At 40.0% G+C, this 13,254-nt stretch overlaps 1 protein-coding gene across 1 annotated transcript in view; it reads left to right on the plus strand.

Annotated features, from left to right (window-relative positions):
• Window positions 1-13,254, plus strand: part of LOC124717352 (E3 ubiquitin-protein ligase UHRF1-like) — a 168,114-nt gene that overhangs the window by 125,547 nt on the left and 29,313 nt on the right. Inside the window, exons 9-10 of the mRNA XM_047244181.1 lie at window positions 3,738-3,878; window positions 9,292-9,448. Coding sequence (XP_047100137.1) covers window positions 3,738-3,878; window positions 9,292-9,448 — 298 coding nt within the window. The remainder of the gene's footprint in view (window positions 1-3,737; window positions 3,879-9,291; window positions 9,449-13,254) is intronic.

Here is a 13,254-nt window from a genome sequence, read left to right on the forward strand (position 1 = left end):
CATTCATTAGAAAAGCCATATCAACGAAAGTGAGAAACAGAAGCTTAAATAACGGTGAAATTGCTAAAGTAATACAGGCACACAATCTGTAGTACTTACTGAAATTACATCATGCACTGGAGAGTAATGAAACAATTATGCCAAAAGGCGTCGTCAGTAATTAAAATATCATCTCCATTTGTACGACATGTGTAATGGGTACAGGATCAAAGCGAACAGTTTAACAATGTTACTTCGCCTACGAACTGTTGAGACACGAGTGTGAAGGCACTAAGGTAGATTGTTTCGCCGAGAGAGGGCACTTGCATGTGCCAGACTCGCGCATATTACAATCCATAAATACATATATAAGCGCATCAAAATTATTAAAGGTTGTGTTAATTCAAACTTTGTCTTAATAAATGAAGCGTATCACGCCAATTAAAGACATTTATGTAAACTAGAAATATAGAACCAAATTTACCTGTGTCCTAGTGTCAAACGGATAAAGCTTGCGCTTGGAACATCTAACGAGAGAGGGCACTACTGTAATGCGCGAGAGTCTCGCGTAACGTAGGCAGTGAAATCATACTAGCGAAACAACCAAAATGTTATAATAAAACGAAACCATCTGTCTGTATGAATAAAACATAGTAGTCATTTAACCACACATACACATTGAAATTGGTTGTTTCGCTAGTATGATTTCACTGCCGACGTTACGCGAGACTCTCGCGCATTACAGTAGTGCCCTCTCTCGTTAGATGTTCCAAGCGCAAGCTTTATCCGTTTGACACTAGGACACAGGTAAATTTGGTTCTATATTTCTAGTTTACATAAATGTCTTTAATTGGCGTGATACGCTTCATTTATTAAGACAAAGTTTGAATTAACACAACCTTTAATAATTTTGATGCGCTTATATATGTATTTATGGATTGTAATATGCGCGAGTCTGGCACATGCAAGTGCCCTCTCTCGGCGAAACAATCTACCTTAGTGCCTTCACACTCGTGTCTCAACAGTTCGTAGGCGAAGTAACATTGTTAAACTGTTCGCTTTGATCCTGTACCCATTACACATGTCGTACAAATGGAGATGATATTTTAATTACTGACGACGCCTTTTGGCATAATTGTTTCATTACTCTCCAGTGCATGATGTAATTTCAGTAAGTACTAAAGATTGTGTGCCTGTATTACTTTAGCAATTTCACCGTTATTTAAGCTTCTGTTTCTCACTTTCGTTGATATGGCTTTTCTAATGAATGTGTCTTTCTATTCAGGAAATGTACTTCTGATGAAGGTATGTTTTTATGTACCGAAACCTTGGTCAAGAATTTTAATAAAAAAAATTCTATCCTGCAACTGTTTTTGGCTGCCATCCTTTATTGTGAAGTAGTAGTAGTAGTAGTAGTAGTAGTAGTAGTAGTAGTAGTAGTAGTAGTAGTAGTAATAATTGACAAAGTAACAAGTTGTATTAATTGACACAAAATATGCACGGCAGATTTCAAATAACAAAATATATATATCAATTTTTATATGGACATTTTTGTATAGGAATGTGGTTGTCATGTAAATAACATCAGCATTGTACATTCAGATGTAAAAAAAGGCTATTGTGTGAAAGATTTTATTGGATTGTTATGCTTATGAGTGCTGTGTATCGTGTCTTCAATAGGGAATCATTGGCCAGTTTCATTACACACTTCTGCACATCTCCACATCTTGCTCATGTAACAAAAGCTTGCACCCACACACGTGCTCATCAATCAGACTCTGAAGGTGAAAATCACTTGGAGCTAGGTCAGTACTCCATCAGTTTGGGTTGTTTTCCCAGCTATATGAGAGCAGCCATTACCCCGATGCACAGTTACACTTTTTAAATCTTCCCTGTCCTTGTCTCACTTTTGGGTTTCAGTGCACGCAGTAGCTGTCATTATTCGCAATTAGACGTTTAGGAGAGTAACAAATCAGCAGTGAACCTTTTGTATCCCAAAACACTATCATCGTCAGCTGTCCTGAAGAAGCTTGCCTGCTGAGCCTTATTGCTGTAGGTGAAGGTGATGTTTCCTCATCACACTCTGCTGCCTGTCTTATGTTAACGTATCACTTCACAATAGTGATAAGTTTCTACCTGTACATGTACCAGTTTCTGGCAAGTGATGATCATTATCTGCACATAGAAATTTCGTTAAGTGGGTAATAAATATGGATGTGCATTTGTGCAAAAATTTATTGATGTATGCATGAATTCAGAAAGCTGGATGCTACATTTCTATGAGATGGAGCAGCTTTGACCGGTGTTTTACAGCGATTTTGTCACTTGCTGGCTCAGTGGTTGTTCCATGGATGTGCGTCCCCAATGCTTCGGAGAATGCTTAAGCTTGTGACAATAGAAGGATGAGATGTCAAGGGCACAACAGAAGAGTCACTCTGTCTTCATCCCTTGAAGTGGGAAGTCTGTTCAGTGTAATGAATGTTAATGTTTATCAACAGAAATGTGTTGGAAGAAGTGTTTCCTATGGCAATATTCAGTTAATATTTTAGAGTGTTTCATGAAAAAACTGTATCTCTTATTTTGTGGATTCGAGAGACTGAAGTTTTGAGACTCAGAATTTCAGTCCATGGAGATGAAGTCAGCAACAAGTATAAGCGTAGTACATACATACGGCAAAGCAAAAGGGGATCTCAGATGGTCATATTATGGTTTCTGTACCCTTCTAACTACAAATTATGTGAGGTAAAACACAGGTAATGTTGTGGACTGGCGAGACAGCCAATCCACAGTGACGGGTAACCGAAAGGCATGCGCTTAAACTCACGCAGGCTGGCGTGAGGTCTGAAACAGAATACGTAATGAATGCTATAAAGAAAAGTACGTAGCTTCTGGAATACTTAACTTTAATCCACAATTGGTGAACATTGGTCTTGTTACTGTACATGCTTCATTAGATACATAGCAAAGGATAAATGGCGCCTTGCTAGGTTGTAGCAATTGACTAAGCTGAAGGCTATGCTAACTATCGTCTCGGCTAATGAGGGCGTAATTCTCAGTGAACCTTTCCTAGCAACGTCGGTTGTACAACTGGTGCGAGTGCTAGGAAGTCTCTCTGCACCTGCCGTGTGGCGGCGCTCGGTCTGCTATCACTGATAGTGGCGACACGCGGGTCCGACGTATACTAGCGGACCGCGGCCGATTTAAAAGCTACCACCTAGCAAGTGTGGTGTCTGGCGGTGACACCACAGGTAACACCTCACTTACGGTCCGTAGTGGTGGACCCACCTGTCATCGATGGCTATTACGCCAACAAGGAAGTCTTCATCTTCGTCTTGAAAACCCTGTAAATGTGATTCTGATTTTTCCAAACGTTCCTATTTCTTTGCGTGCATGTTTGTATGAACAGACATTATTGAAGAAAGACAGCCATCTGAAATAACTTTTAAATACAGTCACTGAACGCGAATAATTTGGCTTCATCTGTGTTAGGTATAGACGTACCACATACAGGTGACGTGAAAATTCGTGCTGGATCAAGATTTGAACCTGGATTTCCCACTTTCACAAACAGTCACCTTAACCATTAGGCTATCCGTGCATGCATGTTTCTGAGAAACACATTTCCCAAAAGTTTACCTATGAGGTCTGTTTTGTTTAGGTGCTTGTCTATCACTCAAAACCTCAAAGCCTCAACTATAGAGTGAGTGGCTACTTTTGCATCCTCTTTGGTTTACATTACTTATAACTGTGTATTTCAGGGCTCTCGCACTTAATTGTAATACTGAACTGAGTGAAGAAGGAGGGAAAGCTGTCGACTGGCGAGCGGGGAAACCAGTACGTGTACTTCGAAGCTACAAGTTTAGGAAACGCTCCATATATGCTCCTGAGGAAGGCTTGCGGTAAGATATCTTCACATATTTATTTTAGTATTTTGTGTAGTTTATTCGAGTTCCTTGGAACTGCCACTAAGTACTGTGCTATGGAGCATGTATAAAGATCAATTGAAGCCAATAACTTCTAACACTTCATCTTTCTTGTAAAATTACTTGCGATATTCTGTTCTCTACGTATCCATCATTTCATGTTTCTATGTTCAGGTTACTTTATACGCATATTTTGGATAGAATCCCCTCTAATACATATTAGAGCAGGCAGTTCTGAGATTTTGGATACCAAAGATGATTGTAGTATATTTTGTAGGTTCTGTAAAGGTGGAATGTAGGGCTTGCTCCAAATGTTGTTGTTGTTGTTTTTTTTATATGTGTTAAACACAAGTATTTCACTAAATCTATGACGTGTACGACATGAAAATGATATTAATGATGTACAATCTCATGAACTTCAACCGCAATTGTAACTGATTGTCTAGAATACTGGCATAGTTATGAGAGACTGGGATTAGTATAATAGGAATTAAATGTGGGAGCAAGGCTATGTACAAAACAACAAAGGGAGCAATTCAAAACCATTAGAAAAAATTTGCGTGTTCCCCAAAATGTGATTATTCTAAGTGTGTAGTGGGACTGTGTTATAAGGAAGTACCATAGCACTGTGCGCATACCTGTGCGACCACAGGCATAAGGTAGAACATAGACTGTCTGACTCTGGATCACAGGGTCCCGGGTTCAATTCCCGGCCGGATTGGGGATTTTCTCTGTCCAGGGACTGTGTGTTTGTGTTGTCCTCATCATTTCATAATAATAATAATAATAAATAATAATAATAATAATAATAATAATAATAATCATCATCATCATCATCATTCGTGACAGTGGCTAAATTGAGCTGTGGAAAAGAAATTGGGACTTTGTATGGGCGCTGATGACTGCACGGTTGAGTGCCCCACAAACCAAACATAGACTGTCTGACAAAAATAGTGAAGAACCCAGATGGGAGGATGAAATGAAATAAAACTTCACAGGTTGAGAAGGTATGTGATTTTATTTCGATGATTAAAACTCAAGTGAAATACATAAAGAAATTGCCAGTATGAAACCACTTTTTAGTATGACATTACACCCCCTGTGACCCAGATGGACGCTCTGATCCAGTTGGAAAGGGTGTCGTGCTGCTTTTGTGTCTTCTCCTGAGGCAAGCTGGCCCACAACTGTCATAACTGGTCATCCGTATCATGAATATTGGCACTGGGATGTAGTTGAAATTCGAGCTGGACTCTCACATTTTCTATTGGGGATAGATCAGAGGATCTTGCCAGCTATGGTAGCACATCCACATCATGGAGACAGTTCATAGAGACATGTGTCGTATACGGATGAGCATTGTCCTCTTGAAAAATGGCACCACGATACTGTCATATGAGACGTAACACATGAGAACACAGTATGCCCTTGTGTAAAGTATTTGTACCATCAGAGTTCCTTTAGTCATTGCATTACCAGCTGTGAACTAAAGTAAACCACAATGCAGGCAATAACAGTGATGTGCTTTTCAAAAAAACCTTGGAGAAATCTGAGATTTTCCAGGTCGTCAACATTCTTGCAGACGATGCTGTCGAGTAGTGCAGAATCACGACTCATTGCTGTATACAGTGCGACACTGTTGATCACCAGTCCGTGTTTCCTGGTCGTGACACCAGACACAGCCGTTTGATGTGCTTATGCTTGGGACGACAATTCCCTAGTCCTGCTGCTGCTGCTGTTAATCTCCGGCCAGTGGTGTGTGTTGATACAGAATGTTGCAGGGAGTCAATCACTTGTTCTCGGAGGGCATATGCAGATGTGAAAGTTTTACGATGTGTGGTATGCTTGGTGCACAATACGGTATTCCTTCCCTGTGGCAGTGATTCCCTGTGGCAGTGAGACATGGTCGATCGGAAATTTGATCACAATTATGCCTGCCCTCACACTTTTATGCAGGCTGACATCGGCCCACTACTACATCTAAATGCCCCACACATCTGGATCTTCCATTATTCGACCAGCTGGCCAAATGGAGACTTACAGTGAGGCCCCTTTCAGACTCTACCAGGTGCTGATAATGCTGTCTCAGACAGGTACATGATATCTCTGTAGCCTTTCACAGTGATCACTCACAATATGATGCTCTTCTTGACCCTTATACAACCTACCGGTCTGATAACAACACTAAACACGAACAACACTAATGCACTCCATTGGCCCTCCTGCCTGTCAGAGAGAGATCTGCAACTCTAATCATTTACGTACCTGTCGACGGCATCTGAAAGTATAAAATTACTTTGACATCTGATTCACTTGTTTTGTCTGGAATGTATAAAAAAACTTAACAATGAATCATAAATTGAAATAAAGTGTAGAAATAAAGGCTTCCAAGTGTTGGGAGACACTGGACTCGCATTCTGGAAGTCAGCAATTCAAAACCTCAAACAGTTATCAGGAATTGGGTTTCCATATCTCCCTAAATTTATTAAAGTGAATGCTATGATGATTAGTTTGCAAAGAATATTCCTCCTTAACTTGTGCTTTGTGTGAAAGTTGTCAGTAACTCACAGTACAAAAGTAGCAGAAAACAGAGTCTGACTTACATATGGGAGATGTGTGAAATTGTAAAAGAGTGAAATGTGCTTGCAAGTGCTTGAACAACAGCCTACTGCTCTGCACTGATTAATTACAAACCTTTCCAAAGGAGCCCTCGTGTGGAAAAATCATGAGGAGGAACAGTGAGGTTTAAAAATTTTTTGCTTGCATTGTTGCCTAAACACGCGACTTGTCTCTGTATAGACAATGCAAAATCTAAAAATTCCATAAATGAAGCAGGCAAAAGGAAATGTTTTTGAGCCAACAGACTTTCTTCCATTACCAAATCGAAACCAACTCTAGTGTGTAGTGGAATTGTGCCATAACCCGTAGCCTAGTTAATAATATTATCAGATAATCAAATGTCACAGAGTCTCTTGGAACACATTCACAGTAGTGAGACAAAGGTGCGATCATTTGGATCTCATTCTGCAACATCTTATGTCCCTTGCTAAGACAGGAGTCTGCCACTGCGCATTTCTCTGGCTGGAGTAAAGAAGTGTGATGATGGTGTTCTACACATTGGTTCTGAATAGTACAGATTGTTTGGCCTTATAAGTCATCCCACAATGACAGCAGATTTTGTTTTATCCACGTTTCCTCAGTCTGAAGTCATCCTTTACTGATCCAAGGACAGCCCTAATCTTAGCAAGTGGGATGAATACACTTTTGATGTCATATCTTCTTAAAATTCTTGAAATTTTCGAGGTTCTGCTCACGACAAAAGGTAGAAAAGCATCAGGTTTACGATTATCCTCTGGTGATTTCACTGGCAGCCTGAACTGAACACTATCGTCACATTCGTTTGCTCCAGCCAGAGTAATCCACAGTGGCAGAATGCTGTGTTAATGAGGGAAACAAGATGTTGTATAATGAGATGCAAATGATCATTCCTGTGTTCATGAGGAATCTGTTGAGACTCAATTATAAGATAATATTATTAATGGGAATAAGGTTTTCCCTTTAAGTAAGACATTGAATCCAATTTGTTCAATATTAAACAACAGTCTTCATTTCGACCAGAATATTCTTTTAATTATTGTTCTGCTAGCAACATATAATTTTGTCTATTTCTACTAGTTCATGGCGGTGCTGCACGTGTGTGCTTGGTGTGCAAGCCGCGGTCTATAAAGGAGCCACTGATTCTGTTAGAAACTCGGTTCCGGTGAGATTTTGCTTCAGCATACTCGCCTGAAGATGACGGACAGTTGGTCCATTGAAATATCGTGTCGAGATGGCTACAATATCCGGCTGCGTACCTGAGAAATGCATCCTCAGTCATTATGCCAGAAAGTCTACATAATCAATAACATCTTAGTTTCAAAACGTTCATATAGGTACTATTTGTGTATGTCTCACAAGCTGCTTATGATGTTACAATTAAGGAGTGTAATTCATTAACACTCCAAGATCACTACTGTACCTCAGGTGCTAGCCAGCTAAAAACTTTGCAGGGAACAGTCGCTCGATCTCTGTTGGTGTTGTCCACGTTCCAACTGAAGAGTGTAATTTCATATGCATTACTTGCGAAAAGTATACTGATTGAAAATGGTGTCTTGGGTGGGATATGTTTTGGAGTCTGAGCAGTGAGTGGTGAGGGTTTGCGGCTAACTGATTGATTCATTGATTGCCCCAAGAGTGTGTCCTGCTGCTGCCCTCCAAAGGTGCAGTCCAGTGGCCCATCAGGTTGCCACAGTTAATGGCCCAGGCTTCAGATTTATTGTTGGCTCCAGAAGAGTAGTATTTTACATAAAAATTACAAAGAAATACAAATGCAAAAAGAAAATAAGATGAAATCGTAAACAGAAAGAAGTAAAATCCTGAGTAAAAACTAGCTTTTAAGCTGCTTATAAAGTAACTATCAGAGAGAGTCATCATTTCAATTCTTGCCCTCATGGATGACTTGTTACGTCTAGATACAGTGCATACCTACTAGTAGTCATTCCTATCCTGTGCCACTTGCATATATAGTGAGGGAAAAAATCTGTACAAGCCCTAATTTCTCGTGTCTTAGCTTCGTGGTCCTTGTGCGAAATGTACATTGGCGACAGTGGAATCATTATGTAGTTGGTTTCAAATGCCAGTTCTATAAATTTGCAAAATTGTGCCTTGTGAAAAGCGCGTTGTCTTTCTTCCAGGGATTCCCATTTGAGTTGACAAAGCATCTCCGTAATACTTGCATGCTTATCAAACCTACTGGTAACAAATCTAGCAGCATACCTTTGAATTGCTTTTATGTCTTCATTTAATTCGACCTGCTGAGGATCCCAAACACTCGAACAATACCCACGAATGGGTTGCACTAGCAGTCTGTACACTGTCTCCTTTATGAATGTGTTACACTTCCCCAAAATTCTTCAAATAAAACAAAGTCGAGCGTATGCCTTTTCTACTACCAACTTGATGTGCTCATCCAATTTCATATCCTTTTGCTTCTTTATGCGTAGATATTTAATGGACGTGGCTGTTTCAGAAAGCTCCTACTAGTGCTGTATTCGACTTTGCATGATTGTTTTCCTACTCGTCCACATTAACTTATATTTTTACAAAAGTGACACTTTGGGTATCGGCTCAACTGTACTTTGCACAGTCAAAACAATAGTTGAGGAATCTTTTCATCGTATCACTGCTGGTTGTTTTCTATGTTGACAACAGTTGCCAATTTGTGACTTCCTGTTGTCTTTCTGACCACACTACATACAGAGGATATCCCCCTCTTCACTTCTTCCTCTCAGTGTTATTGTCAGTTAATTATTGAGATCATTTTTTTCTTACCTATAATGGTGTTGTGTTTCAGATACGATGGCATATACAAAGTCGTCGAATATCTCCCACATAGAGGATGTTCTGGATTTATTGTCTGGCGATACTTGCTGCGTCGAGATGATCCCACACCCGCCCCGTGGACAGAGGAAGGAAAGAGGTTAATAGAGTCTCTCGGCCTTCAAATTGAGGTCAGTAAATAAAATTGGCTCTGAGCTGAATCAGTTCCAGTGACTTTACCATTTATTCTATTCATTTGTTTCTTCTTCATAATTGTGAGAGAGCAGTCTTATCATGTCAACCCCAAACTAACAGGTCTTCCAGAAAGAATGCAACTTTGGAGTGCACAATAACATACAAATTGAAGAAATGAAGTAATTTACATATTACTGCAGTGTATGCTACCTGTGGTTATATGTGAAGTATGATGCTACTCAAATGCCCGTGATGACTCTGCAGTCACACATTCGTTTGTTTGATCAAGTTCTTCATAATGTTTTGGCATACTTGCATCTCTATTTCTGATATTACATGCTGCATCTCACCGTTGAGCTGTGGAAGGGATCCTCATTTGTTGGTGTACACGTGAAATTTCAAGTGCAACCACAGAAGTAAATCACACAGTGTTGACTCAGAAGAGCTGAGCGGTCAATTAGCATTACCATTGTGAGGAAACACCCAGCCATGGAACCTCTCATAACAGCTCCTTTGTTGTTATTGAGGTGTGACAGGCTGCCCAACTTTTTGAAACCAAACTACTTCAGCACTCACTCAGTCAGAGATCGGACCAAAAAAGCTTTAACATTTTATGGTAGCATTCACCATCCACTGTGTATGCCTGTGCAGTGCCATCTTAAGACGTATGGCCCAATTGCACCATCAGCCCAACTGCCACACTACACAGTCATTTCTACAGGTAACGACATCTCCATAATTACTTGAATGTTTTCTGTGCCCCAAAGCCTGCGATTATGTTTGTTCACGAACCTATTAACTCGAACGTGTGCTTCATCAGTAAATGTTATTTTCTGGATGAAATTTTTGTGCATTATTCATTTTGGAAACACCTAATGGACAAATTCTCGGTGCTTTACATGATTGTTTGGATTCCATTCATGTATCAGTTGAATTTTACAGGTCCAAAGGTGCAGATTTTCTTCAGCATTTGTTGCATGCTGGTTCTGCAGATATCTAATTTTTGTGAATTTTGTTGTATAGAGTTCACTAGACTAACAGCAACATTATCACTCCCGACAGTGACGTTTTACACTTAACTAACGCGAGCATGCCCAAGTGTTTAATGTCCCCAAACAAACCACTTTTCTCAAGTTTAACAATCAGTCTCATCACAGACGACTTACTCAATGCATTGCGTTGACCAAACATTCTACAGAGTTTGTGAACATGTTCTGTGCAATGTTCACTGTAAGTAGAGCCCACATTTTTTCCCCCCCAACATGTGAAATACATTGGTATTTATTTAAGGAAAATAGTAGAAGTATGTACAAAAAATGTAATATCATGAAAATATTTTGTTTAATATTTAACATAAACGGTAATTCCAACTGAAATCAAATTCTCAGTTACACTATGCAATTAAAATACCAGAAACATGAAAAATACATTAAGAAGGTAAATTTTACATTACTTAAATTTTTATTTTGAAAATCTGCGACTGTGCTGTTAAAATAAAGTTACATTGAATCATATAACTTTACTAGAATGTCCATCTACACTGAAATTACTAAGTTACTCTACCTTACCTCTCATTCTGAAGTGCAATGAGCAGCCAGGTACTTCTCCAAATTCTCTGACAACCAGAAAGAAATGTTTTGCAGGAGGAAAATGATCCTTGCATATTACAGGACAATGTTGCAAATTTTAAGATATTAAATATTCCTGAAGAGATGTCCATTAGAGTGCCTTCATCTGCGCCACTGAGGCTATTTCAAATAGTAGTAAAAGTCGAGTAACGTGGAGACCTTGCCAAAGTAGCATCAAACTTATTCTTCTTTGCCCAAAATCATCTCTAATGTTAGCCCACATTTGACAGTGTTAACAGTTCCTAAAAATATAATGTAATTGGTTAGACAGAAAATCAACTCACCAAGCAGCAGCAGGAGAACACACATATAAAAGGCATAATATACACAAGGGTTAAAGGGGACGGAAGAGGGCTGAAGGAAAAGGACTGGTGATGTTCAGGAAAAGCGGTATAGTTCAGAAAAGTCACCCAGAACCTGGGTCAGGGGTGACGTACTGGGTGGGATGAGAAGGACAGGCTGTCCTGTAAGACTCCTCTGACCTAGAGTTCTTGGTGACTTTTCGGAACTATACCCCTTTTCCTAAATCTCACCAGTCCTTTTTCTTCACACCTCCTTCCTTCCTGTCCGCAGCTTGTGGCCTAGTGGCTAGCATTGCTGCCTCTGGATCACTGGGTCCCAGATTTGATTGCTAGCCGGGTTGCGGATTTTCTTTGCCTGGGCGTTTGTGTTGTCCTCCTCCTCCTTATCCTCATAATAATCATCATAATCATTCGTGACAGTGGCTATATCGGTCTGTGGAAAAATTGGGACTTTGCACGGGTGCTTATGGCCACACGGATGAGCAGCCCACAAACCAGTCATCATCATCATCATCATCATCATCATCATCATCATCATCCTTCCTCTTCAACCCTTCCATCAGAAGGAGGAGTCACTGGCTCTGAAAGCTTGTATACGTCATACGTCTTTTACATGTGCTGCTGTGTGGTGAGTAGATTTTTTTATGTACCCCATTACATTATATTTTCATAAATTGATTATTTTTGTTGACATGTTAACAATTTGTAATGATTTCTGCAGAGGCAACTGACAAATTCTTATTCTCTTACACTGCTGGCAAATAAGTCGAAGTTGCTGTGAATGTATGCCAGAGAATTTTCAATTTTAGATTCAGTGGAAGCATTTTATGCTTTTTGTACTGATACTGTAGACTCTTTTGGAAATTGATTAGTCACAGATTTAATGGCTCGAAAAATTGTCATCACAAAAACTGACAGCTACAATCCAGGTGCTGCATCTCGTTAGGACAGGCCCAGGTGGCAACACTAGGTTCAGCAGCAGTTCTCTCGAAAGTGGCACGATGTGCACCTTTCAGACACACCTTGGTATATGAAATTATTTTATTTTGTTTGGGTTAGCTGCTGCACACTTCTTCGGAAATACGTTGCAGCGCACAAAGCAAACAAGTGAAGGGCATTAAATTCGGACAGAATATGCAGAGGGCAGTTGCTGCTTTTGGCATGTATGCTTCAGCATCCAAATACATAACAGGAACTTCTCTGCTTGAATTCTCCCAGGCCACAGCAATTGAAGACTGTCTGGCTTTTACAAAATGAGCTACTGTTGAATGAGTCATGCATTCCAGTCCTTTACAAGAATCAGTAATGGCTTTGAGGGTTTTTCTCTGTCGAGATTCCAACAGTGGGTTTGCCAGTGGAATGTCCACATACTTCCTTTGTTTTGTCGATAGCTGTCCACCTGTGGTGGTTACTTGTATAGTGTCTGCCCCCTAAGCCTAGTGTTCAGTGTGTCTGACAGCCATACAGTGGGCCTGGGTTTGATTCCCAGCCAGGTCGGAGATTTTCTCCTCTCGGGTACTGGGTGTTGCATTGTCTTCCTCATCATTTTATTGTCATCGAACTGTAAGTCACACAATGTTGTGTCAACTGAAAAGACTTGTAACTCAGCAGCTGAACTACCCCAGGTGGGGTCTCCCGACAACCTGCGCCATACGATCATTTGATTTTCATCTGTATACTGCCGCACACTCTTCAGAGCCCACCGTTAACAAAAATCGTCTTAATTTTTCCTTAATGTTGACTTATCAGAAATCTGTTGCCCACACCACTTTTGTAGAAACGCGCAATATTCAGGCAAATGAAGTTTACACCACAAAATGTTCTCAGCCACCCTGGAAGAGTACATATAATAGAAAAATTCACTTGTTGAAT

Source organism: Schistocerca piceifrons, chromosome 9, assembly GCF_021461385.2.
Source record: "Schistocerca piceifrons isolate TAMUIC-IGC-003096 chromosome 9, iqSchPice1.1, whole genome shotgun sequence".
Taxonomy (NCBI): Eukaryota; Metazoa; Arthropoda; class Insecta; order Orthoptera; family Acrididae; genus Schistocerca; species Schistocerca piceifrons.